Raw genomic sequence first — 25,228 nt, 5'->3', positions numbered from 1 at the left:
GTCATTTTTAAGTTTTTTTTTTTTTCTTTTTTTTTTTTAATGATGCGATTAAACTTTTATATTGTAATTAACTTTAAAACTTTGTTATTGTTTAACATTTAAATGCATAAAAATATTATAAAATAAGTACATTCGAATGAAAGAAGTATTACAATAAAATTTGTATTGCAACATAATAGTTTATTGACAAAGGACAAGAATTGTCACTGCTATTATAACAATTATACCATCATATTACAACAATAAAATTTTGATTTTAAAACAATTTCAAAGACAAAATTTTTATTCGAAGTTGCATGTGTGTATGTGTATGCGCCGCCACCTAGTGATGTAAATAATAAAATACATGTACAGAATTGGAGGGAGGAATAGTTAGCCTATAGTAACACGTGACAAATTGATTCATGGAGCACTTGTGAACAATTTTAAGTATTTTAAATTTGTTAACTATCATGAAAAAATTGTTATTAATGATCTATGATTTTAATAAGAATATTATAATCTAATACAAATAGTGCGAAAGTGAAATAGTAAGATATTGAAATGGTAAGTTAGAGTGATAGTGTTAGAGTGATAATTGATATTATGTTTTATGTATATATTCATCCATAATATCTACGTATAATGTAGAAATAATTAGTTGTGCGTAATTTTTCTATACTTGCAATAGTTTGTTTTAAAAATATTATTAAACGTAGTAATAAAGTAATGTCCGTTATATCAATACATTATATTTTGGATTATGTACGGCTTTATTTTTTACGGCACAATAGATACAATATATAATTCTGTTGTAACATAGATGAAAATTATTCAGAAAAGAAAATACAAGAGTGCGTGCAACATTTAAATATAATAATCATAATAATCATAATAATAATAATAATAATAATAATAATAATAATAATAATAATAATAATAATAATAATAATAATCTATGCATAATATAAAATTACAAATTACATGAATTGTTGAAATAATTTAACTTTCTAATCATTTTTTAAAATATTCCTATATAGAAATTCATTCATTGCATACTGTATTCATATTATTCATACTGTATTCATATTATCCACTATCTTGACATTGTTACATAAATTTAAAATATTTTATTTGTTTAGATAAACACAAAATTGTATAATTGTTATGATACTTCTACATCAATATTAATTGAATGCACATATTGGTAATATAGTATATTACAAGAAGTTTTATTTGTGTAATTGTTTCATTTATATTGCGTAATAATAATAATAATAATAATAATAATAATAATAATAATAATAATAAAAACTTATTATTTATTTGTAATAAACTAGCTACATAGTAAGACACTGAACGAATGTCTCATAAATACTTATTTATCACATATCCATGAAAATAAATTAAATTATATAATAGTATAAGAAAGTAGTGCTAATAATGATTCTAAAGATGATTTAAAAGAGTATTGGTAATGTCTGTCATATATTTGACACGGATCGTACCTACGGGAAAAGGATTTGTACAAATTGTTGTAGCATGAATAATGATTCTAGCATGTAAGAAATATATTTATAATTATATGATCATCGAGAACACTCTGTCGATGTATAAGCATATCACTTACTGCAGTAATTGTCGAAATGTATTTACAACTCTTTCTAAGATTTCAGTTGTATTTTTTCTGCAGAGTAAACATATGAGTTCTAACTTATAAATATATACTACTAAAAATGAATAAAAATAATGTGGGATTGTACCAAAAGGTTTAAATACGTTCTCTACTGTTGTAAATATCAACAAATGTATTAAAGATTTTGTAATATTATACTTAATAGTTAGCTACAATTTTCATCAATTACAGCTTAATTGGACCACCTTTTCTTTTATAGAGGAGGTAAAAATGGTCCATAAAAATTTTCAGTCGTTTCGGCTCTTAATAAGTAAAATAAATACATTTATTGTACATATTAAATGGATAAAAACATTATGTATTAAAATTACTGTACTGCTATTTGCATTTAATTTTAATAATTATGTGTAAATAGTTATAATCTGATTTACTAAGTATAATTAAACAACTTATTTTTATAGTCCATAAAAAGTATTTTTGAGTCCATAATAAATTTTAATAACTTATCTGAAATTCTGAAAACTTTATTGAAGAAGTTGATTTTATTATCTTTTTTTAAAATTAGTGACTATACTCAACTTTAAAAAAATAGACGTATATAAAACCATACATGATCAAGGTATTTGAAAATACATATATCCGGAAAACTTTTTATTGTTTATTAAGAGAGTATCAAATTTGGCAGCTTCAGTCTAAATAAGACAAAGAGTCTTCAGTTCCCTTACAAGGGTTAGTAAATACTGTATAGGTATATTAAGTCAGTCTACAAACATCCTACTGAAAGGATGTTGCTTTCTAACTACATTACTTCTAAACCAATATTAATAATAAAAAAGTTGTCTTACAAAAAGCGGAGTAAAAAAGTTATACCTGAAAATTATGCCCGTAGAAACGATCCAATAAGTTTTATGAAATGGATATGTACTACACTTCTCCAAGCATTAACATTCATACTGACTAGCAAACACTATACAAGCAATAAAGCAGTTATAAACTCATTATAACATGTTTATAATAAGATTAATAACTTTTTCTTTAAAAAAGCAATGACAAATGCTTTTCCATACTTGCTGTATCATTACAAAATATTCTATGTTTGCTGGGTCAGTATTTCTTTTGCAATATATTCAGGAGTAGACTTTTGTGCAATTGTGCAACATTGTTTTTATGTAAAAGTGCGAAAATGTTGACAGACCATTGATAACAACCAAGATTCTCAAACTTATATTTTTGTTGAGTTTTTTTAATTGAGTGTGAGTACAAAGAGGAATATTAAAAATGGGATGTAATTAAATAAGAAAGGAAGGTGAAGTGTAAAGTGCATGTGTACCAATATACTGTGGAACATGAATCATTTGATAATAGTAATGAATTTTCTCATAATTCTTGCAATTTCTTCCGTACCCCTTGGAGTACAGCTTACAAGAATATAGAATATGTATAATAATTATGAACTGTAGATATTTGCTTTTTTTTTGTTCTTAAGCTATGCGCGATTTGTTTGTTTTCGTTATTCTCCTTTTTCCATCTCCTCGTAATATATTACAATTTGATTCACATTTATACACGTACATAAGAATCCACGTGCCATGTGGACCCACATTCTATATTAAAATTACATACTTCATATTGTATCATTCAATTCGTTTATGTCGTCCTCATATATATTTTTCATTGTGTTTTGATTTCACCGTTCCGCTTTATTTAATCGCCAATCCTAATAGATACTGTTGCTCGTCATGTTACAGAGGTACGATTTTTTACTTTTCTTTTTTTTTTTTCTTTTTTTTTTTGTAATATTTCGTATCTCATAAAACATTAATTAGTTATCTATTTAAATGTCAATGTATATAACCTCATGAAAAGAATCCTTCGTTCATGGAAATTCAACGGATAACGCGTGTTTCCAATGAAGATTCTTAAATAAATTGGACCTTATACGGAGATCAAGACAACAATGAAATTTAATCGACTCGCCCATACAAGGGAACGATATCCTTTTGTATCCAAAAATCGCAATTTGGATAATCGTGCTGCGGTAAGGGATCCTGACTAACAATCAGAACTCTATTTGCACCTGACGGATCAGCTTGAGCTACTTCTCCGTGCCACACATAATGATTGAACAACTGTTGCATTGCCGATACATGCCTTTTTTCTTCTGGCGTTCTTGCAGCATAAGTACCAAGTATAGCCGCTGCATCGCTATCAGGATCTGCCAAGTTTCCACGTGGCTGAGTCGCTACATAAAATGGAACATTCGATTTCATGCTGGCAACTGTCATCAATGGACAGACCACTCGTATGTCCGATATCATTCTAACCAGACCTTCAAAAGTAGCGTTGTATCGTCTACAAATTCAATAAAGATAATAAAGAGAAGATTTAAATTTGAAGCTGAACCTATAAATTATCCAAAGATAAGAAATTAAATGATTATTTTATTACCTGAGAGCTTCATCCGCTAATCCGCTAGTGCCTAATAAAGATTCACGAATGATCTTTTCTATTTGAGTGGAGTTGAAAATAACATCCGAAGAAAGATATCGTGCCGGAGTTCCGGAGTGGGCAGTGGTACCCATAACGACCTTAACAGGCAACTCGTCCCTCACCCAAATCTCACCAACATGTTCCTGTAAGATAGCACCATCTAGAACCAGCCACTCGTGCATTCGATCCCTCGCCAAAGTCTCTCTCGTTTCCGGCAGCCCAACAAAGCTACTATGCCAAGTTTCCGGTACGGCATCTATCAGATCTTCGGCACCCTTGCTACGCAAACAATTCGCATCCGTGCATCGAATGGAATTAAGAAACTGTTCGCTCTGTTGTTCAGACTTTTTAAGCTCTTTACGAGGGAAAATCGCGCTACCGCTTGAGACCCAGACTCTCGAAAAGAGATTACGAGTTTTTCGTATTCCTACGAGTGTCGTGACTAAAGTACCACCAGCTCTATGACCCCAAAGAGTTACGGAAGTTTTGTTGCCACCAAAATACTGGATATTCAATTGGACCCATTGTAGGGCGGCTATGATGTCCGAGAGTCCGTAATTACCGGACGTAGGTGGATGTGTAGCTCGAGAAAGTGGTTCGGTCGCTAAGAATCCAAAAATTCCCAATCTGTTGAAAAAAAAAACCAATTGTTAAATGAACGAGATTAAGTAATATTCTTTTTAATCATTTTTCAGTAATAACGCAAAGCCCGTACCGAAAGTTAGGTCTCACGAAGATCATGTCACGAACACGAGCAAGTTTTGCCGATGGTTGCATTACACCAGGCGATGAGCCGCTTAAAGTTTCCGCACCGATCATGACTACTACCGGTAAAGGTGAATCATATCGTACGTCTGGCGTAAATACATCAAGATAGAGGCAATCCTCGACCCCGTCAATTCTACCGGAAGTTTCACGTTGCCAACACATCTCCGAAGCATTGTGAGCCAAATAAGTTCCGTTCCAACAGTGTTCGAGTCTACTGAGTGGTTCAGCGGTTTGCCATCGACGATTTTCAACTGGTGGGACAGCATATGGTATTCCACGAAAAGCATATGCACCATCTTCTAAGACACCTTGAATGGGTCCACATGATGTTACCGCTTCTATGTACTTGCCGGTCTTATGAGATTGATTAGCGCTTCTTCTTGGTCCATTACAAGCGACGCATATGATAATAATCACCGACAGTAGAATACACAATGAAGCAGCTTTTAAAAAAACAATAAACACTTTTTATTTACTTGTTTATTAATTTAAACAAATAAATAACGATCACAAATCGTAACTAGATCTTACAAAAATGATGATATATCATAAATACCTAAGGCAAATAAATTTCGCCTTGCAGCTCTCACGCAAACTGCACAGACTTGACGTTTTGGAAGTTCTGCTCCATCAGCAGCGTCGCTATCTAAACGTACCGTTTCCATGCCATCCTCATTAGCGATAGGATTTTTTTCTGTCCCACCGTCATCAAGGGTTTCGATACTGGCCAAACCAGCGGTACCAGTCGTTCCCAAGTCAGCATCTCCATCCTGTAAAAAAACGAAACAAAATCGATGTTCAACGCATTTAAGACACGAGATGTTTTGTCTATTAGACAAATATGTAAACTCGTGTGTACCTTGGGAAATAGATTCTGACCGACAAAGCTACTTATATAAATTCTGCCTTTACCCATTATCATTTGATCATTGACATTACTTCTAACGAATACTCGTGAAAGTTTAACGTAACGATGTTTCTACGGATAACGGTAGATGATAAGTCTTAGCCGAAGAGCAGAAAGTAACTGAGGAAAGAACGAATCAGGTTGCACAGATGTAATCAACACCTGGACGAGCGTAGAGTACGGTTTAGAAGTACACTCGTAACCTAGCATATTGTGCCTTACACCAAAGACGAGGGTAAAAAGTGTTGTGTTAATGAACGGTTTTGATGGTATACGTGAGATACAGAGAGATAAGAAAGAAAGTACGTATTTATTTTCCTCACTCTGAGATGAAAAGATGGTAACACGATGCGTTAAAATTAAACTTCAAAAGTTTTAATAGTTTAATTAAAAGTGAAAGTTTTTACTCTATCGTAGAATCATTGATAAAAATACTTTCATGATCTTACGTCACTTGTATCAAAATGTATCGTAGGTGATTTTTTAAAGAACGAATCGAAGGTTAAATATCTTGAAGTTGTCTTATTGATCAAGCCCACTTGACAATCTAACAGAGACCATTCTTATAGGAACAAAAAAGCTATATGGAAAGATGTTCTTGGTAACATAGTGTCTGAAAAAAAAAAAAATCTAAATTCGTGTAAAACTTCAACTTCTTCCCATAGAAAATATTTCGACATTCTTATTCGTGTCTTATCTCGTACTTCGAAACGCAGCATACATACGTAGACTAAGGTAAAGGAAGAGTTGGAAGAAAAGAGGATCATAAGAGGACGCTTCGAAGAAAGGCTGTACGTGCCCGAGAGGCTTGAAAAACCTCGTAAGGTTTCGTCAAAGGGTCTGCTGTGGATGGTTTCATATCCGACAAGCCGCAACACGATGTATTTAGTTACACCAGACAATCTATTTCTCTTTCGTATTTCTATATTCAAAACAATGTTTATTGAGTATGTAGGATTTAGAAGAAAAGGAAAAAAAAGAAAAGCATTTACCATGCGATACGCCATTACGCATTTTTCTTTGATCGTTTAATACTCTCATATAAAAATTATTACCTTATTCTTCTTTCTAGGAAATACGGATACCAGCGGTAATCTAATGGCATTTAGAATGCCCTTTCGTCCTTCCTTCTCCTTTGAGTCCTTTGCCGGGGTTGTTGGTTTCTCAGGAGCAGGAGACGCATTTTGTTCGTTTTCCTTTGTCATAACAGCTGTAGTTTCTGTATCTGTCAATTCAGCGGGTTTGGTTTCATCGTCCTGACAAAAAACAGATCAACAATCTCAACGATTATATGATATATGAAAGGTAAAGCTTTAGCCTTATGTAAATGTGATGTATGTTTAATATAAAATTTCTTTGCTATTTTATAATGTAAGATTCAGAATGTTCTAACGATAGTATCCTTTAAAACGATAAGTAAAAGCTTTTTTCTTTTTTTCTTTCTTCCCCTCCATATTAATACCTTTTCGAAGAGGATTCTACATTTGGCAGCGTAATCTGGTATAGGTATATACACTTCTCGTGCTCAGAAGGGATACAGATGGTACGTGATTCTATATTTGGTCTTTGAATGTCCTTTCAAGTGGCGTCGCGTGGCCTAACTGTCGAGTGCTCGAGAGAGTGAAAGAGAGGAAAGAGACGCGTGTACATATACACTTGAAAAAGCATGGGAGAGTACGAAGTGGTACCGGTAGCTTAACCAATAAATTCTTTTCTTTCAAGACAGAAGTATGCTCTCTTATTGCTTATACTACAGGATATCATATAACAAAATATATATATTTGTAAAATCTATTAACGTTATAATATTCATTCGCAATATAATTGATAATTCTTACATTTGAAAATGTTTCGATAAGATCATTCTTAATTTGCTTTGATTTTTTCTCTGCCCCCCGCCCCTCCCCCTCCCCTCAATATAGTTTTCAAATGTGATCGTGAATAATCGTGACAAAAATAAATTTGGAAACGACAACACGAAAAAAGACGTTGCCAAATGTCACGTCGTACAGCTCATAAGTTTCCAGTTTGGTCGAAGCGAAAGAAAGAAAGAAAGGAAGAAAGAAAGAAAGAAAGAAATAAGAAAAGAAAGAAAGAAAAAAAAATCTACTCATGAACTTGAATGTGAGGGGTTCGTGGTGTCCGTTCAGTGGTTTCCTTATGGCGCCACACGAAGGTTACAGGGGAATTGTATTTGTCTGCACGGAAATAATTCGATAATGTTACGTCGATAAAACGATACAATTCTATTCTATTTAAAACATTTCAATGATATAATATATTTAATCTAAATATTGTTCTCATTTAATTAAAATATATAAAATAAAAATCCAAGTTATAAATCGTTCGAAGAGGTAAACTTATTATAATATATTTATAATTTAAGATTTATATATATATATATATATATATATATATATATATATTGGTTTAATATTATTGTTCATTAGTAAAATAAAACAAAACAAAAAAATAATTAACTCATTGCATGATAATCGTTTATCACAGAATCCATGACTCATACGTTTAATTTTAACGAACAATAGAATGCACCGAGTACGAACACAATAGAGTTTCATTTAGAATTTTTCAATAAAGCTATCGGATATCTACTATTATTGTAACTATGCTTGCTAGTTTCGCGATGCTATTACCTCGAAAGAAAATGCAAGTGAAATCATTAAGTTAAAACTTTGTTAATATTTTATTTTATTTTATAATGTATATATATATATATATATATATATATATATATATTTAGTCACTTCAATGATTCTTCTTGAATGTTATAGATGAGACACCGGAAACGAGGGTGGCCACGCGGAGAAAAAGTCCAATTTTCTGGTCTGTCGGATTCTCTCATTAGATTTCGCAGGGGGAAAAATTGACAGTCATTTTTGTACAATTGGGTATAAAAAAAAATCACGAGATCGTTCTTTTTAAAGTTCTGTGATATATTCGAAGAATAAATTTGATTCAATAAATTCGACAGGGGAAAAAAAAAAAAAAAAAACAATGAGAAAATAAAAAATAAAGAATGTCTTGCCATTCATTATAATTTAGAAAAGATAATATTTATAATTCGATTGTGAACGTTCACACGAATGGATATTATTATAGGAAAATGATAATAACGTGAAATCTAGATAAAAATTTTTGTTTAGTTTTTAAAGAATTTCATATGTACACACGTAAATCAGAATATTTCTGATGAGTCAAAAATTATCTAGAAGATTATTATGAATTAGCAAAGCATAATATTTCATCTAAGTATGTCAGAAATATTTTAAACAAATATGATTCATGTAACATGTGGAATATATGGATTAAACAAAGTTGCGGAAGAGATGAGTCTTCTTTTTTCGTTAGTAAATAATATGACATCTTTGGTTAATCAAATATTTATGATAGCAATAAATCAAGAGAAACAAGATATCAAAGTTAACTTGCTTCGAATGGTACGAGAATAATTTCTGCTTAACGAGAGACGAGACCGATATGGTCGATCGATAACAACAAAGGTCAATCTACCTTCAACCGAGAATCATAAATAAGTTAGAGGCGCGACAGACGATGTTGGAAGAAAAGAAAATTTTCCATCAATCTTCATCGAATAGAACTTCAATAATATAATATATTATCGTAATTATTTCTAAAAACATACACAGAAAAATACACATAAGGGATTTTGTAAGATATTAATATCTAGTATATATAAGTTTGATAATATCAATAAAATATATCGTATGTATTGTATTCGGTTTAATTCAATTAAAGATATATACGTGAAATGTAAACAAAGTATTGTGACATTATTGTAATCTGAGCGTAAACGTAGTAAAAATAAATGATGTATAATGTTGAAAGATAAAAAGTAATAAAAATACGACAAATAGTTTAATATTTATCCTCGTTATTATATGGCCATTTTGCTCATAAAAAACAAAAACAAAAAAATAATAAAAATAAATAATTATTCAACTGAAACCACATGCTCGAAGTATCTCACTGTGATAAGCTTACGTCAAAATCGAAGACCCTAGCGTATCAACATTATGATACTTTTTCCTTTACTTGCACGCACATGTGCTCATCACTTCGCAAATATTATTCCTTTTAAACGTTCAGTAAAATTAGATTTCATGGAAAAGAATATATCTACTCTTGAGATATCGAATATATATATATATGTATGTATCAATCTAAATTAATGTACGAATAATGTACTGCATTTTTTTTTTTTTTTTTTTTTTTTTTTTTTTTTTTTTTTTTTTTTTTTTTTTTAATGAATTTCGAAAATAGGCCATGACTTGGGGTTCCAATGTCGAACAGCTGCTCCAAGAAGAAGGAGCAGAAGAGAAAGGAAAAAAAATTCTTTGGGGCCTCCTAACGTACTCCTAACGTCGAGTTGTATCATTCCTATCCTAGGTTTTCAGGTCTACTAATTCGAACACGAATTCTCAGGACTGTTGTTAAAGACAGTCCTACAATCATTTCGTGACTACGCGGGAGAAATCTTCGATTTTATGATTGTAGGTCTGTAACTGTGCATTCCCAGTTTCTCGATTGAACTCTCATCCGATCATTGGAAAGTGTTTCATTCCGTATACGACACGCTGAAAGAGCTCCTTTTCCAATAATGACTTTTGTCCAGTCACCTCGTTCTTCTTTCCACGATCCGGAACTCAATTCCAGTTTATCTTTACGAGTAATCGTAAGATTACTATCCGATCACAATGCAATCGGAATCGATTTAATTTAAAGGTAATTCCTTTACGAATATCATTTTACTTTCCGATAAGTTCGAATTTAAGCTTGAATCAAATCATTGTATTATTTTCTTTCTAAGGTAATCTAATATCTCGTGTGATATCAAGGCTTGATGTTCATTGAACATCATCATCTTTTTTATCTTTTTTTTTTCTTTTTTTTTTTTTATAAGCGTCCTCGTTACTAAGTCTTCATCGTGAAGAACCTGTTCCTAAAATGCTCAACCACGACGATGACGACGTCTCGTTCCTCTTCTCGCAGCTTCTCTCGAGAGCCCGACAGTATCCACTTCGATACTGTCTAGTCATCTTCTTGCCGGTGACTGCTCTTTCTCCGTCTCTCTCTCTCTCTCTCTCTCTCTCTCTCTCTTTCTTTCTTTCTTCATTCTCGAAGGAAGCATTATGTGTATGCATGTTCTATGCACACGATACGTGACTCGTTTCTTTCTTTTTCTATTCGTCTGTGTTTTTCTCTCTTTCTCTCTGTCTCTTCTTTTACTTGTTTCGAAGTACCACGCCTGGACACGTACAGTATTTATGTGTATATATCGTCCCGTACACGCACACAATTGCGGATACTATATAAACCCTTTTGGAGTGTGCCGGCATTTGATGCCGTATTGTACGAGACTATGGCTACCAATGATTCGCAACGCTCTGCACATTTCGATTAGTTCTCGTCTAGGCGCCTGCTAGTCTTCTATCCCATCGTTTTCATTGACGCTTCAATAAGAGATATCTTATCAATTTTACTCATTAATTCTCTAAATCGATTTTGTCTGTTAATTTTTATATTTATAGCAAAATTAAATATGATTTAAATGTTATATCATAGTTTAAAAAGTTTGCTTTGTGAAATCTATTTGGAAGATTACCAAGTACGGTTAAGGACAGATCTTTTCAATGGTGAACGTTCACGTAGTGATGACCTTTAATTAAACGTAATTCACGTTTGTTACACCAGCTTTTTCTTTTTCATCGTCTGGCATACGACATTATGGTACAGTTTAAACTCACTAAAAGAATCTATCGCCTTTTCCTTTATCTTCTCCAACCCTCGACATGTCATAAGCATTGATTAACGTCGATTTAATTTAATATCCCCCCTCCCTTCTCCCTGTCTTTTTTTCCTTTGTCACCTTGTTGGATTTTTTCTCACTGCCATTTGAAAAGATCGAACAAACAATGCTGCCTCTTGTTCATTCCTTATTTCCTTTAACATTTTATTCGATGGCGATACGCGTTATGCTTCAAGAAAGGGATTAACCATTATAATTTATTTGATATATCATAGATTTTTTTCATTTGCTTTATAAGCTAAATAAAATGGAATATAAAATTATTTAAAAATGAGCCAAAAGAAACCGATTATAATTTTTTCTTTTTTTCTATTTTATCACGTAAAAAAAGTTTGGATAGGTATCTTGCAAGAATTCAAATATCATTGGCATTGAAAAAATTAATCCGTATATCGATCAATACTTTTGTTTGTTACACTCGAAAAATTTTAGATACAAAACCGTATGTTATACAGATAAAACGTATTTGATCCTATATCTATAATTCCATGAGTTATTTACAAATTTACAAGAAATAGAAAAAATCATATTTATTCGTATAAAACAAAAAGGCAAAGAAAATACGTCAAACGATTTTAAATAATCGAAAAATAACATTTTTGAATGAAGTTCACATACTATATCACACTATAACGGGACATTATTAATAGTAATTCAATTTAGATAAAGGTAATGGTTCCGATAAAGCGGGACGTTTAAATTAAATTTTAATGAAATAACTAAAAAGAGAAGGGGGAGATGGTGCTGCCACCGAAGGGATTTGCGGCAAGAGAGGGAAGCCCCGTTTGGTGGACATCCTCCAGCGGGAGAAATCGATATCAGACGCAACTTTCACCCCTCTTCCTTTTCATCGACCCCCCATTGTCGTGTGCTACCGTACTGCAGGCACCAGCACGAAATTTCCACGTTAAAACGCATAACTAGCGTTCTAGTTAAAACGCAGTTTTGTATTATCTCGATGAAAATGAATATTGAAACTTTTCTACGCTATACTACAGTGATAATCTTTGCATATATGTAGATACATACATACATACATACATACATACATACATACATACATACATACATACATACATACATACATACATACATACATACATACATATATATATATATATATATATATATATATATATATATATATATATATATATATATATATATATATATATATATATATATATATATATATATATATATATATATATATATATGATAGGCCTCTTATACCTACAGATTAATTATATTTTGAAACAATGATCTATCTATAATATCCTGTTATTCGTAAAAAAAAATTAATGATTTTCTTGAGAAAAAGAGACAATCAAATAGTAAGACAAAAATCAAAGGAGCCCCACTATTACCATATTAAACGATCCGAATTTGGATGATAAATTTTGATTGCGTAAAAACGGGACTCCTGGAACGTACACATGCGCGTAGTGCGATATACTGTATTGATGTAAACACACACTGGTATTGTGTAGGTGAAACGATATAATACGAGAGAAAGAGAGTGCACAATATCATCGTGCTCGGCCATGTGGTGGCGTACTCTGGTCGGAGGGGTTCCGGTTATTCTGGTTCTGGCCTTCGGCTTTCGACCACCCCAAAAAAGCAGATCTGCCGGAGAAAAAAGGACGAAGAAGAAGATAGGAGGCTCTTATGAAAGGAAGAGAGAGAGAGAGAGAGAGAGAGAGAGAGAGAGAGAGAGAGAAAAGAATCGAGAGAAACACACAGATGACAGAAACAAACTAGATTCCGAGGCTTAGATAATCGCATCATTTATACGAGATGATACTCAATCAATGATTGCGATGATATTTTTTTTATTCTTTTCTGTTTTAAACAAACAGAAAGGAAAATAATGAGATAGCCAAAAATCTACTATTTCTGTAATTAAAATGAAAAGGATGGTAGAGTTTGTTATAACTACGTTCCGCTACGTTGAAATTAAATTGATAATTCGTGAGTGGAAAACAGAAAGGTCGTGTGACATAAAACAACGAAATGAAATGAGTGCTTCCGGTTCCTCTACCAGGTGACACACCATTAAGTAGTACAATAAAAATGGACTCTTTCCTGTTCGAGACATGCATACGCATCCATCCAAACGAGAGACTGGAGCGTGAAAATTATGATAAAGCTCATGATGATCATATCACAAAAGAGAATATATATACCATGTATTATATATACATTTATGTTTATCAATAATTCAATAACATAATTGGCAAGGTCATATAAAAAATAACCTTTAAAAAAACCGATAAAAAAAAGTTTTGAAATTACCTTAGATGTTAATCTGCTTGTACCAGGACCGTATAATATATATATATATATATATATTGTACGTTAGAAATTAGTCACCCATGAGAACGCACCTGGCGTTTACCTACTATAACCCAAGACTCCATCTTTTTAGTACTATAGTACGAATCATCTATCAAATACGATGGATAGGTTCGTAACGCACGTTATTTCCTTTAATTCGGTATTAATATCTTGAAAATAACGAACAACTGAAATTTTATATATTCCATAGAAATAAATTCTAATATTTTTATTAATTCAATTAATGAATCTCGAACGAACAAATACAAATCTTTTACACCGAACTCATTTCCTATTTTTATACGTCATATCGTATCCACGTTGAAAAAGAGAACATAAAAACATATTATAGCTTAAAGCTGTGTCTACGAGTCTTCACAAATCATCTCCCTTGACTTTGGATGAGGTTTACATAAAAACTTTTACTCTTTTTTGAGCTAAATTTACGAGTTCGAAATAAAAGAAGCGTAGGGTAACTGTAGAGATAGGAAAAATCCATAGCAACAGAAAGCTATGAAACATGAAAAATAATATTTTGACTAGAAGAAACGAGTCGAGACCCTTACAACCTAACGCGTTGATTAGCGTTGATTAATCTTTCACGTCATTTCATCGATCTTTCATGTCATTTTTCACGCGTTGTCACGTTTCTTCAGCTGGTCTAGAAAAATCGATGCATTTGTTTTTACAAAAGCATGAATGTTTAATGATCACACACGTCTATCGATCTCTTATAAATTCTATTCAATTTAATAACAATTCTTTTTTTTTATTTTTTAATGTAACGAAATTTTGTCTAGTTGCCGGTTCATTCCATTCAACATCCGACGCTGTTTTCGTCAACGGTTTTCCAGATCTCCCCTACAATATCGAAAAGCAAAACAAACTTTTCCCCAACCCCAAGCTTTTCTGATTTACACTTGAATAATTTCAGATCAAAAGGCATAACCAAATATGTGATTTGTATACCAACGATACCGCATTTTTAATAGTACGAACGTAGGAAATATACGGAACAGTTGGCTCTAGTAAGTATCTACAATAAACATGAATATAATACGCTTCGATAGATCATAAATCATTACAATGCTTTCATTCTCTATGTATACATATGTTATTTACGATATTCTCTACGAGAATATACGTTATTTACGATAAATTCGAAAGTTACGATTTGAAGGAAGGGGAGGTGATCATCTTCACAGAGAAGTTTCTTTGCCAATTAAGAGAGTAATAAGACGAGTTAAGGGCAATTGGAGAAATTAGTCGCGTGCAATGGCTCGGGGAGACTGTCTTATTGTCATCAGTCTGGGAATTTCAAAGGAAGACGCCACGAGAAAAGTGAAAAAGGTAAAAAAGAAAAAGAAAGGCGCTAAGAAATCGCACGAAAAGAGCCTTCGTTAAATTTTCTATGACACGACGAAGACGATTCATGTCTCTCTATCCCTCTCTTTTTCACAGATATACACATACACATACCTACAAACGCTTTATTATGTTCTACTCTAGCTTTTTCTTCCTATAGAAAGCTATCTATCTTTTTTGCACGCTCACCCTTCTTCGGTATTTGTATTTTGTGCTCGCTCGAAATCGACAAAACTCATCATTTTTATCCAAGAGAATCCTTTTACACATTCTTTCAAAAATATCAACGATTGTGACCGACTTATATTCTACCCCAACACTTTCACCGTTAAGTTTATTCATTTTTTAAATAAATCAAAACTTACACCAAACATTTGTTATAATTTTCTTTCTTCATTGTTTTTCTTTTTCCTTTTTTTAATAAAAACTCGTTTTAATACTTTCATTCATATTTTATCTAATGTTCAATTTCGTAAATATTAATTTTTAATTTTAATTTTTATTAATTTAATATATGTTTATACGTAAATTAAATTATATTAATTAATGTATTAATAAAAATAATTAATTTCAATGTTTCAAGAATTTCAAATAAGAGTCGAAATGAACAAATTGTATTTTACAGGAGCTTTTTAATTTAATCATACGTAAGAAAAAAAGAAATGAAAAGGAAAGAAAATGATGCGAACGCCACGTGTCTCTGAATTCTTTTGACAAATTTTTTTCCAAAAGCAAATGTTTTCTTATTCTTTGGCTCACTACTTCGCCATAAATAGTAAAAAGTGTAATATATTATTATTCACATTATGACTGTCGGTAAAGAAAGAAACAGAAAGAGTTCTATTTTCGAATGCTCGACCCTTCGAATGGAACTCAAAGAATAAATTTAAATGTATAGATTACGAGGAAACGAATTGTTCACCATAAACTTACAAGATATATAAGACATTTATGTTCTTAATTAAAAAAAAAAGAAGAAGAAGATGAAGAAGAAGAAAGAAGAAAAAACGAAAAAGAAAGAAAAGAAGAAAAAAGAAAAAGGAAAAGCAAATGAATAAATGTTTATTCTCGAAGAAGTACCGTTCCAAATAAGCATATTTCTTTTTTAGAACGAGAATAGAAGACAAGAAGGAAGATATAAAAGACGAGAAAATACAAAGAGAAGGCAGTACGTTGACGCAGAAATTTATACGAACGTCAGAATGTAGGTCGAAAAATAGAAAGAAAGGCATCTTCGACAAGCTGAATAGCATTATTAAATGGTACAAAGCATAAATTAGAATATTCTGAAAGCGTACAACAAAATGAAATACGATTCTCATTACAGTTCGATTAAACTTGGTAAGGTGGCAGATTTTCTCCGCAAATGAGAGTCATTTAAGGAAGATTATGAATCACATTCGATGGCCGTTGAAAGGCAAGATTAGTCGAAAACATTATTCATTGAAAATAAAGAGAAGATCATATTCTAATATTCCTTTCTACAAATTCGAAAGTATACTCATATTGAGAAAAGAATATAAAAAAAATGAAAAAGTGACTTTATCCTTAAAAATAACTAAATTTCTCTCACGAGATGATGATAATTATATTCTATTTAAAAATATTTCTGATGAAACGAATGATCATAAAATTTAAGATGAAAATAATTTGTAAATAATATTTATCGAGAATCTTTAAAATGTTCCAAAATTTTAACATTAAGGACGGATAAATATTAAAAAGGTAATAATACTCTTAGGCTTGTAAATCGACGATCAAGCCGATATCGGTCTATTATTACGTGTTTTTTAACGTTACTATGGAAACCCTTTTGCGAGGTAAACTCGCCTCGAAGAACGTAAACGCTGCCCTCACGGTGCGCTCACGAAGGGTGTTCGCAACCCCGTAACGATTTCCTTTTCCAACGTTAAACCGCATGACGTCAAACTGTGCACCTGGCATCGATGAGGAACTCATTAAAGGACGATGAATGAACAAAAAAAAAAAACAATGGAAAATTTTATAGGTATATTGAGCTGAATTATTATGATAAATATATTTATTAATAAATAATTATTAAAAAATCATTTGACATTATTGAAAACTTTTCAGAAAATCCTTTCAAATATAATGGAGCTAGACGCGCATTGGATAATTATAAGATAATTCTGTCTACGTTTAATTGTTAATAAACAATTTTAATATCATTAAATAATTATGTAATTTTTTTCTTCTTCTTCTTATTATTATTATTATTATACTATTTAATAATTTGTAAGTTCTTATAGGTTATTGCAATATATAAGTTCGTTTCATTTTTAATATAATAATATAAATAATTAATGTTTAAAAATATTAAGAGTTCAATGTTACTACATTTAGCTCTTTTTTCTTTTTTTAAATTTACCTTGCATGGTTCCTTGCTTTTGGTACGACAAAATCCTGGCATCTTGATACCGCCAATTGGTATCTTCTTCTTCGGTTTATTCTCCTCGGATTCTAAATCAGATGCAGGTGCAGCACCGGTATGTTTAGTGTTCTCGGCATTTAGCATCTTCTCCCTCTCCTCCTCCGCAATTTCCTTTTTGTCCATACTTTTATCTTTGTCCTGATCCGCTTGGCTCATCGTTCACCACTGAATAGAATTAATACCATTGAATGGAGTACAGACAAAATATTCATATTAAACTTAAACGTTCTCAATTAAATGAACATTCGCATAATAAATTTTGTGTTATATACCGATTTATATTATTATTTGATTGTATATTAATTAATGATATTATTAATTATTCATTACATATTTAAGAATTAGAAAAATCTATTAGAAAAGGATTATAAAAAATGCAGTTCTTTCATCTATAGAATGTATATTATTACGATCTCGTACATGATATTGAAAAAAAAAAAAAGGAAAAAGAAAAAACTAGATATTTACTTTCTGTCATTAAAGATCAATTGAAAGACTACGAGATTATGCTGTTGTTATTATATCGTTCAGTTTCACTTGGTCACAAGACGAAAAGGATCTATTGTTATTATTAAATAATCTAATAAACGTATATTACGCGTTTTTGTTCGACAAAACGAATCGTCGTGGTTCTTCAATCAGTCAAATTTAATCACATTTCCTGCACCCGATTTGAGTCAATTTGCCGTTGCAATTTAGAACTCTTATTAACCATATGATACCTATCTTAAGCCAGAAACCGTGATAATATTGTCGTATGAGATACATAAATGAAAGAATGAGTAGGTGTGAATAAAAACCTGTTAAGAAAACCATGTAACTATGAATCGTTTAAGGGGAAAAGAAAAAAAAAAAGAAAAAAGAAAAAAAAAGGAGGAAAAAAGAAAAAAAAATATTGTACAAAAATAAATCCAAATATATTTAAAATAGAAAAAAAAATTTCTATTAGGAATGTAACCTTAACACTTCGGTTTTTTTTTTTTTTTTTGCTTTTGTTTATTCAATCGTATAATTATTCGTCCGTTCTATAATAGATTTGATTATTTATTTTTCTTTTTCCGCAATATTCTATTTGTCTGTATGTATTTCCGCAATATTCTATTTGTGTGTGTGTGTATGTCAAAGAGCAATATTATTTTCAGTTGATAGAATATATGCACGAATATGTGTACATAGAGTGCAGAGAGCGAGTTCGAGGACCGGTAGCACACAATCGATCGATTTACGTCTGGACGTCTCGACGCGCCTATATCTCTATACTATACCTATTACAAATAGTGTTGCTTCCCGTATGGTCTAGTAATAGATTTTTCGATTATGTTGAAAGCATATACTGCATATATTTAATATAATATATTGTAAACATATAAAATAAATATTTTCGTAGAACACGTTGAAATTCCAGAGGCACGAACTTTTAGAAACTTTTACACAAGTAACTATACTAAAAGAAAAAAAGATTCATACAGGTAACAAATCTTTACTATTTGAAAGGAAGAAAGAACGAAAACGGATAACGCTATAATTTCAGGTACTCTCGGGACAAGGTATTCTCGGTCTGTCTCTCTTTCTCTTTCTCTCCCTTTCTCTTTCTCTCTCTCTCTCTCTCTCTCTCTCTCTCTCTCTCTCTCTCTCTCTCTCTCTCTTCCTCTCTCTCTCACTCTTCACAGGGAGTAACAGTTCTACGTTCTTCTATCCGGTAGATGAAGAAACGTTCGTTACTTGAGATGAAAAAATAATGGAAAAACTTTTCGTACTTCCGATAAACAAAAGTATCAACTAAATCATGTAATCGATCGAAGTAAACATATTTCGATTCAAAACATAGTTCCATTCTAAATGAACAATTATCCGATATCTTGTATAACATTCGGATTTGATTTGTTAATTGCAAACAAAAAGAAAAATTTCATAGGCTTTTTATATTTGCACAATTCCAATAAAATTAACTGCACGATATCGGAATAACACTCATATTAATTAATTTTTCGTATCCGATAAAGTACATGTATCGTTAAAAACAAATTCGGTGCTTTGTCGGAAGCATAAATAAAAATTTGTAATCTGTTTAGCGAGATACGTAATTTCATGCTAATGAAAAAAATGTTTTATCACATAGTCTTTATTTTGCAAGTATTTCTTTTTCAAAAGATTATTTATACCAATTTAAATTTCATTGTAACGATGGATATTCGTTTCTCATATTTTATGAAGAAATTAAATAAATATCATAGAACAGAGAAACGGACGAAATATTAAATAGAGATATATCATAGAAAGAGCAACTTTGCGTATTCCTTTAAAAGAAATAAAACGTGCTTACCTCTTTCAAGTAACGTTCGACAACGATGGTCATCCAGCTTCACACTGTAATAATGGAACGCGACGAGATGAATGTAAATTGTTCACAAAGAATTTCTTTTCGTTCGTTTTTACTCGATAATGAAAAGTCGGAAGAGACAGAAAAAAGAGAGAGAAAATGAGAGAGAGATGCAGAGAAAGAAAAAAGAACAGTGAACGTTGCAACTAGTACGATTATACGATAAAATTACTGAAAACTACTTTCTTTCTCTTCTAATTGCATACTCGCGACAACGGCAAGCGCGTAACTGAAGCATCGACGAGTAACGGAAGAAACGGAAGCGTTGTAAAAGAAGCGCGCTGAGGTATCGACCAATAAGAAACTCGGATTGCCAACAGTTAGTCTAAAATGCACTGGTAGCGCCACTGCATTAATTTTCTTAGTTTCGCGCGCATGTCTCCGATATTTTATTTTTACGAAGGTATATCCGAAATGAATAGTATTTTATACACAAAAATATGGCGTACTCTGAAGGGTACTTTAAAATCTTTAACACAAATTTATTGATTCCAGTCTTCAATTTGTTATAATTGTTCAAGCAACATTTGATTTTCTTTCTATTTATATATTATAAAAAAGTAAAGAAATATCTCCTGACATCTGTCGGACAGGTAAAAAAAGAAAATACAAAAAGGGCGTATTGTTGAAATAATTGATATTTTATAATTATTATAATTATAATGTTAAATTATGATGATTGTTGTTACACCTTTATGTGCAACAACATTATTTTAATTAAATCACTATGAAAACAATAAAAATTGAATGTTATATCTATCGTGTTCGATTAATAAAAGAACTATTATAAAAATTTGTTTTCGGGGACCAATAAATATTTTTTACATCAATCATGTAATAGAAAGCTAAGGTATTAAGGAACAAAAAATCTCAATTGTATTCTTTCGTATTATTGTAAATACTTTTTGTAAATACTTCAAAATTTCTTAAATATGAAAAGAAAAAAAATTATATTTTTTTACGATAAATTTTTGTCTATTTTGACATATGGATTTATTTTTATCCTATTTTTGACTATATATTTACATTCGTGATTCAAAAATTAATTTTCATATCGCTCTTTTAATCTATAAAAATACGATATGTTCATCTCAAATAAATCTTTATAATCTAATAAAAATTGTACACAAAGTCTTTAATTTCGAATTTGATAAGAACATTATCAAAAATATAAATGAGTCAGTAACTCCTAATAAGCGCTGCAGTCTCTTATATGTATTTCGTATTCGCATCAGTTCACACGCACTGACATGATGACAAGCAACTGTTTTTATTGTCGAAATGATAATGTGAAATTGTGAAGATATCGAGACGCGTTTTCGCGTGAACGAAATTATATATTGTTGGTAAATATCGCAAAGAATCCTTTTTTTTCTCAAACTTTTAACCTTTTATGTTTTTTCATTCAATAAAGACGATATTGTTCTCTGTCAAATATTCATTCGCGATTATAGGTTATGTGAATCCGAAATTAATTCCGTTTACGCACAAAGTGGCGGATACGATGGGACAAGGAACAGAAACGTGTACCGACAGACCTACCGAAGTTAGTGTTATTAGATTTGTATCTAGAAATCATACGATCGAAGAAATCGCACCGAAAAAGGTAAATTTTACTGTCTTTGTTAGTAGGTTCAATGACCTTTAAGTCAAAACTATTTACATTCCTCTTTTATCAATTAATGTGACTTACTATATAATATAATATATATTACTTTGTATACTTTTTTACATTAATGTTCTTCAAAATAAAATTACTTTAAAAAAAAAAACTTTTTTATAATATTTATAGGAAGTATACACATGCAAACAACGGGGCTGTGGAAAAATATTCACCAACCAAGACGAATACAAAACACATGAAGCACTTGAAGCTTTAAAAATTAGATTTATGTAAGCAATTGTGTTTCAAAATATATAATAAATTTTTTTTTTTTGTTACGAGAGATATTTTAAAATATTACATTATATTCTATATGTTTTATATAGAAATTTATTTGGCACATGTGAATAAATTTATCTTTTCATTTTAATATGTTCTAATATGAAATATGTTAATGATATTTTATTAAAACTATTGTTAATCGTCAGCTGTCGTGAACCAGGATGCGGAGAGGAATTGTCTGACCCTGGTAGTATGTGGCGTCATTATCAAGAATGGCACAACAGTGAAACAAATGTTTTTGCTTGTCCTTATACAAATTGTGGTTCTGTACACACAACTAGTTGTAATCTTGAAGAACACATAGAAAGTTGTCATCGTCAACCACCAACACTGCCAACTGAACCAGAAATAATATGTTTTGAGGGGCCTGATAATGCAATAGAGGAAGATACCACACAAAATAGTGAAGATAGCAGTTATGATAAAAAAAGAAATGACAATTTTGCTTTAAGTGTGACAGATTATAATAATAAAGGAGATGGTTTTAATAGGCTTAATGGTACAATCTCACAAACGAAAGATTTTTGTCATGATCAGAATAATGTTACTGCCAGTTCAAAAAGTGAAGAATATCCTACAAATAATGATTGTTTAAATAGAGCTAATAAATTTCCAAAGAATAAGGATTTACTTATAACAAAAGAGAATTTTTTAATCAAATACGATACTGCCTCTTCAAAAACTGGAGAAATAATACCCATTGAAAATTCTCAAGAAAAGAATAATGTAGTTTACATCAATGGAGATGTCACTATCACAAAAAATATTAAAGGAGAAGCAAACAATTTAAATTTACAAAATCAAGAACATAGAATAGATCTGGGAAATTTAGAGAGAGTATTTAGGAGTGGATTGGAACAAGAAAATTCAAAAATAGAAGATAGCACTATTGAAACTAATAGCAATTGTTCAGATGATGAGGAATATATGCCAAAGAAACAACGTATGTCTCGATATAAACAAGAAATATATAAATGCGATATAAATGGTTGTGGGAAAAAGTACAAATACATATCGCATTATCGTCATCATCAAGACAGTCATAAATTAGTAACTAACTCAATTAGCACAAATACTAATAAGTGTATTACGAAAGTAAAACAACAAGGAAGGGCTTCCACCATTAGCTTTTTCCTGTAAGACATTAGTGTGTGTGTATACATATATTATATAATAATTGTCTAATATGATTTTGTGTGTATGTCACAATTAGATGCAAGATGCCTGGTTGTGGTGTACAAGTAAATAATGTAACTGGCCTATGGCAGCATTATCAGGACAATCATGCCAATACAAAACCTCCATTGGTACAAGCTGCTAAAAATAATGAAGTATTTCGGTAATATCTTTCATTTGAAGTATTTCAAATATTTGTTAAATATTGTATTTGATTCTATTTATTGATGTTACAGATGCAAAATTCCTGGATGCGAAATAGAATTTAGTACAACGTTAATGTTATATAAGCATTTTAACGAAGTTCACTCTAACAGTTCCATCAACAATGCTAATTTAAATGCAAAGACTGGTAATGGGAATAGTTTTCATTTTGCAGAAGTATTTCAAGATGATGCTAAAACCCAACAAGGAAACTTTAAGACTGACTTTAAAGCCAAGACTAATATTACTTCTAATGACTATATAGAAGGTGGAAATGATCACACATTGTCACCTATAGTTAAAGAAGAGTCCCGAGATTGACTCTAGTTAAACTAAAATCTTAAATCGTGACATTATAAATTTACCAAATTCATTACATTTTACAGAGGATAGTAATATTCTCATCATTGTGAAAATAAAATCATTTGTATCATTCGTAGATGCAATATTCAACTTGTCATTATTAATTGGTCTGCTACATCTTAATATAATACCAAAGTATATTATGATCTCTGTAAAATATTTTGAATGTGATAACTAATCGTCATTAGGATTTCAAAAAAAATTAAAAAATAAATGGCTTGGTGAATCCTGCAGTGGAGAAATAAAACTTTTGTGCAAATTTCAGTCTTAGCAGGCATTTTTCCAATGTGAGATATTTCACACATTAAAATGTCCAAATTCACATCATTCGACATAAGTAATTGATCGCTGTAAACAGTATCATCCTTCTGCAGCTATTTACACCTACGATATAAGACTTCTCACTTTCCATATTAATTTTTACTATTTTATATATTTATCATTTTGATGTAACTTATATTCCGTATAATATTATAGTTCTAGTAGATAATGCATCATAAATATTGTATAGTGTTTTTATTTGTATAACTTGTATGTTTGAGAATAAAGTGCAATAGTAGATGATAAAAAATTATTTTCTATTTTATTCTTTACATCCTGTATATATACAAGATAACCTTCTATAAATACTACAGGAAATATCTTGCGACTGATTGATATTACAGAAATTTATATGTTTTTGAGGCGGCTATAACGTACATATAAAAATATTTTTTTATGTATATAATTTTTCCGTATTATAAAGATCAACATAGGTTTTTTCAATGTTATATATTTAAATTTTTTCGTATTTACAATTATTTAATAGTTATTTTCAATTAAAATCATATCTAGTAAAAAATTGTTATTATGAATTATTTATGAGATAATCAATATTTTAAATATTAAAATAGTTGATTTTTCATATCATAATCTAAAAAACAATCGTCAGATTATTAGTAAGTCGATAAGTCGATTACATTGAACGAGATCATTGACCTTTAACTTGTCAAAATATACATACGATTATTTGATTTATAAATAATGTATCTGTAGAACATGGAGTATGAATTACAGTACAGTATTAATCAGTTAAGATGCCGATTATCTTATAAACGATGTATAGTAACAATTTTTTACTAGCTATAATTTCAATTTCAAATGACCACTACTAAAATAGCCAAAAAAAATTATAGGTGTCCATTTAAAAAAAAAAGCTATATTGACCTTCACTCGAAAAGAACATGAAAAGATCATAAAAATTTTTACATACACTTTGTGACTGATTCAGAACTGTGGAAACTTTTGTTATTTAACTTTCTTGTAACTACAACCAGTTGCGCGATATTTTCTTGGATACCCTATATAGTAAGTACAGCCAAATTGGTTACATGTGCAT

The 25,228-nt window shown here is 30.8% G+C and overlaps 2 protein-coding genes and 1 long non-coding RNA gene across 4 annotated transcripts; 2 read left to right on the top strand and 1 right to left on the bottom strand.

The window, feature by feature from the left end:
- Positions 1 to 43: 43 nt before the first annotated feature.
- Positions 44 to 9,605, top strand: LOC124951941. Of its 2 annotated transcripts, none has more exons than XR_007101768.1 (3): positions 44 to 546; positions 4,801 to 7,085; positions 8,573 to 9,605. It is a non-coding gene; the product is annotated as an uncharacterized LOC124951941 (long non-coding RNA). The 2 variants fall into 2 exon arrangements; XR_007101769.1 differs by lacking the exon at positions 8,573 to 9,605 and adding an exon at positions 7,253 to 8,040.
- Positions 1,911 to 20,399, bottom strand: LOC124951938 (neurotactin). The gene is made up of 7 exons (XM_047501083.1): positions 20,106 to 20,399; positions 17,720 to 17,947; positions 6,836 to 7,036; positions 5,430 to 5,643; positions 4,821 to 5,316; positions 4,064 to 4,732; positions 1,911 to 3,967 (listed from the first exon to the last, which is right to left on the bottom strand). The coding sequence occupies exons 2-7, from the start codon at positions 17,936 to 17,938 to the stop codon at positions 3,580 to 3,582; spliced, it is 2,187 nt and encodes a 728-aa protein (XP_047357039.1). The 5' UTR covers positions 17,939 to 17,947; positions 20,106 to 20,399; the 3' UTR covers positions 1,911 to 3,579.
- Positions 20,400 to 21,358: 959 nt separating this feature from the next.
- Positions 21,359 to 24,409, top strand: LOC124951667. Its single transcript, XM_047500421.1, has 6 exons — positions 21,359 to 21,508; positions 21,617 to 21,768; positions 21,955 to 22,055; positions 22,254 to 23,243; positions 23,321 to 23,446; positions 23,520 to 24,409. Exons 2-6 carry the CDS (start codon positions 21,667 to 21,669, stop codon positions 23,806 to 23,808), a joined length of 1,608 nt encoding a protein of 535 aa, XP_047356377.1. The 5' UTR covers positions 21,359 to 21,508; positions 21,617 to 21,666; the 3' UTR covers positions 23,809 to 24,409.
- Positions 24,410 to 25,228: the final 819 nt, after the last annotated feature.

Source organism: Vespa velutina, chromosome 9, assembly GCF_912470025.1.
Source record: "Vespa velutina chromosome 9, iVesVel2.1, whole genome shotgun sequence".
In the NCBI taxonomy this organism is placed as follows: domain Eukaryota; kingdom Metazoa; phylum Arthropoda; class Insecta; order Hymenoptera; family Vespidae; genus Vespa; species Vespa velutina.
This window is presented reverse-complemented; position numbering and strand designations above follow the sequence as displayed.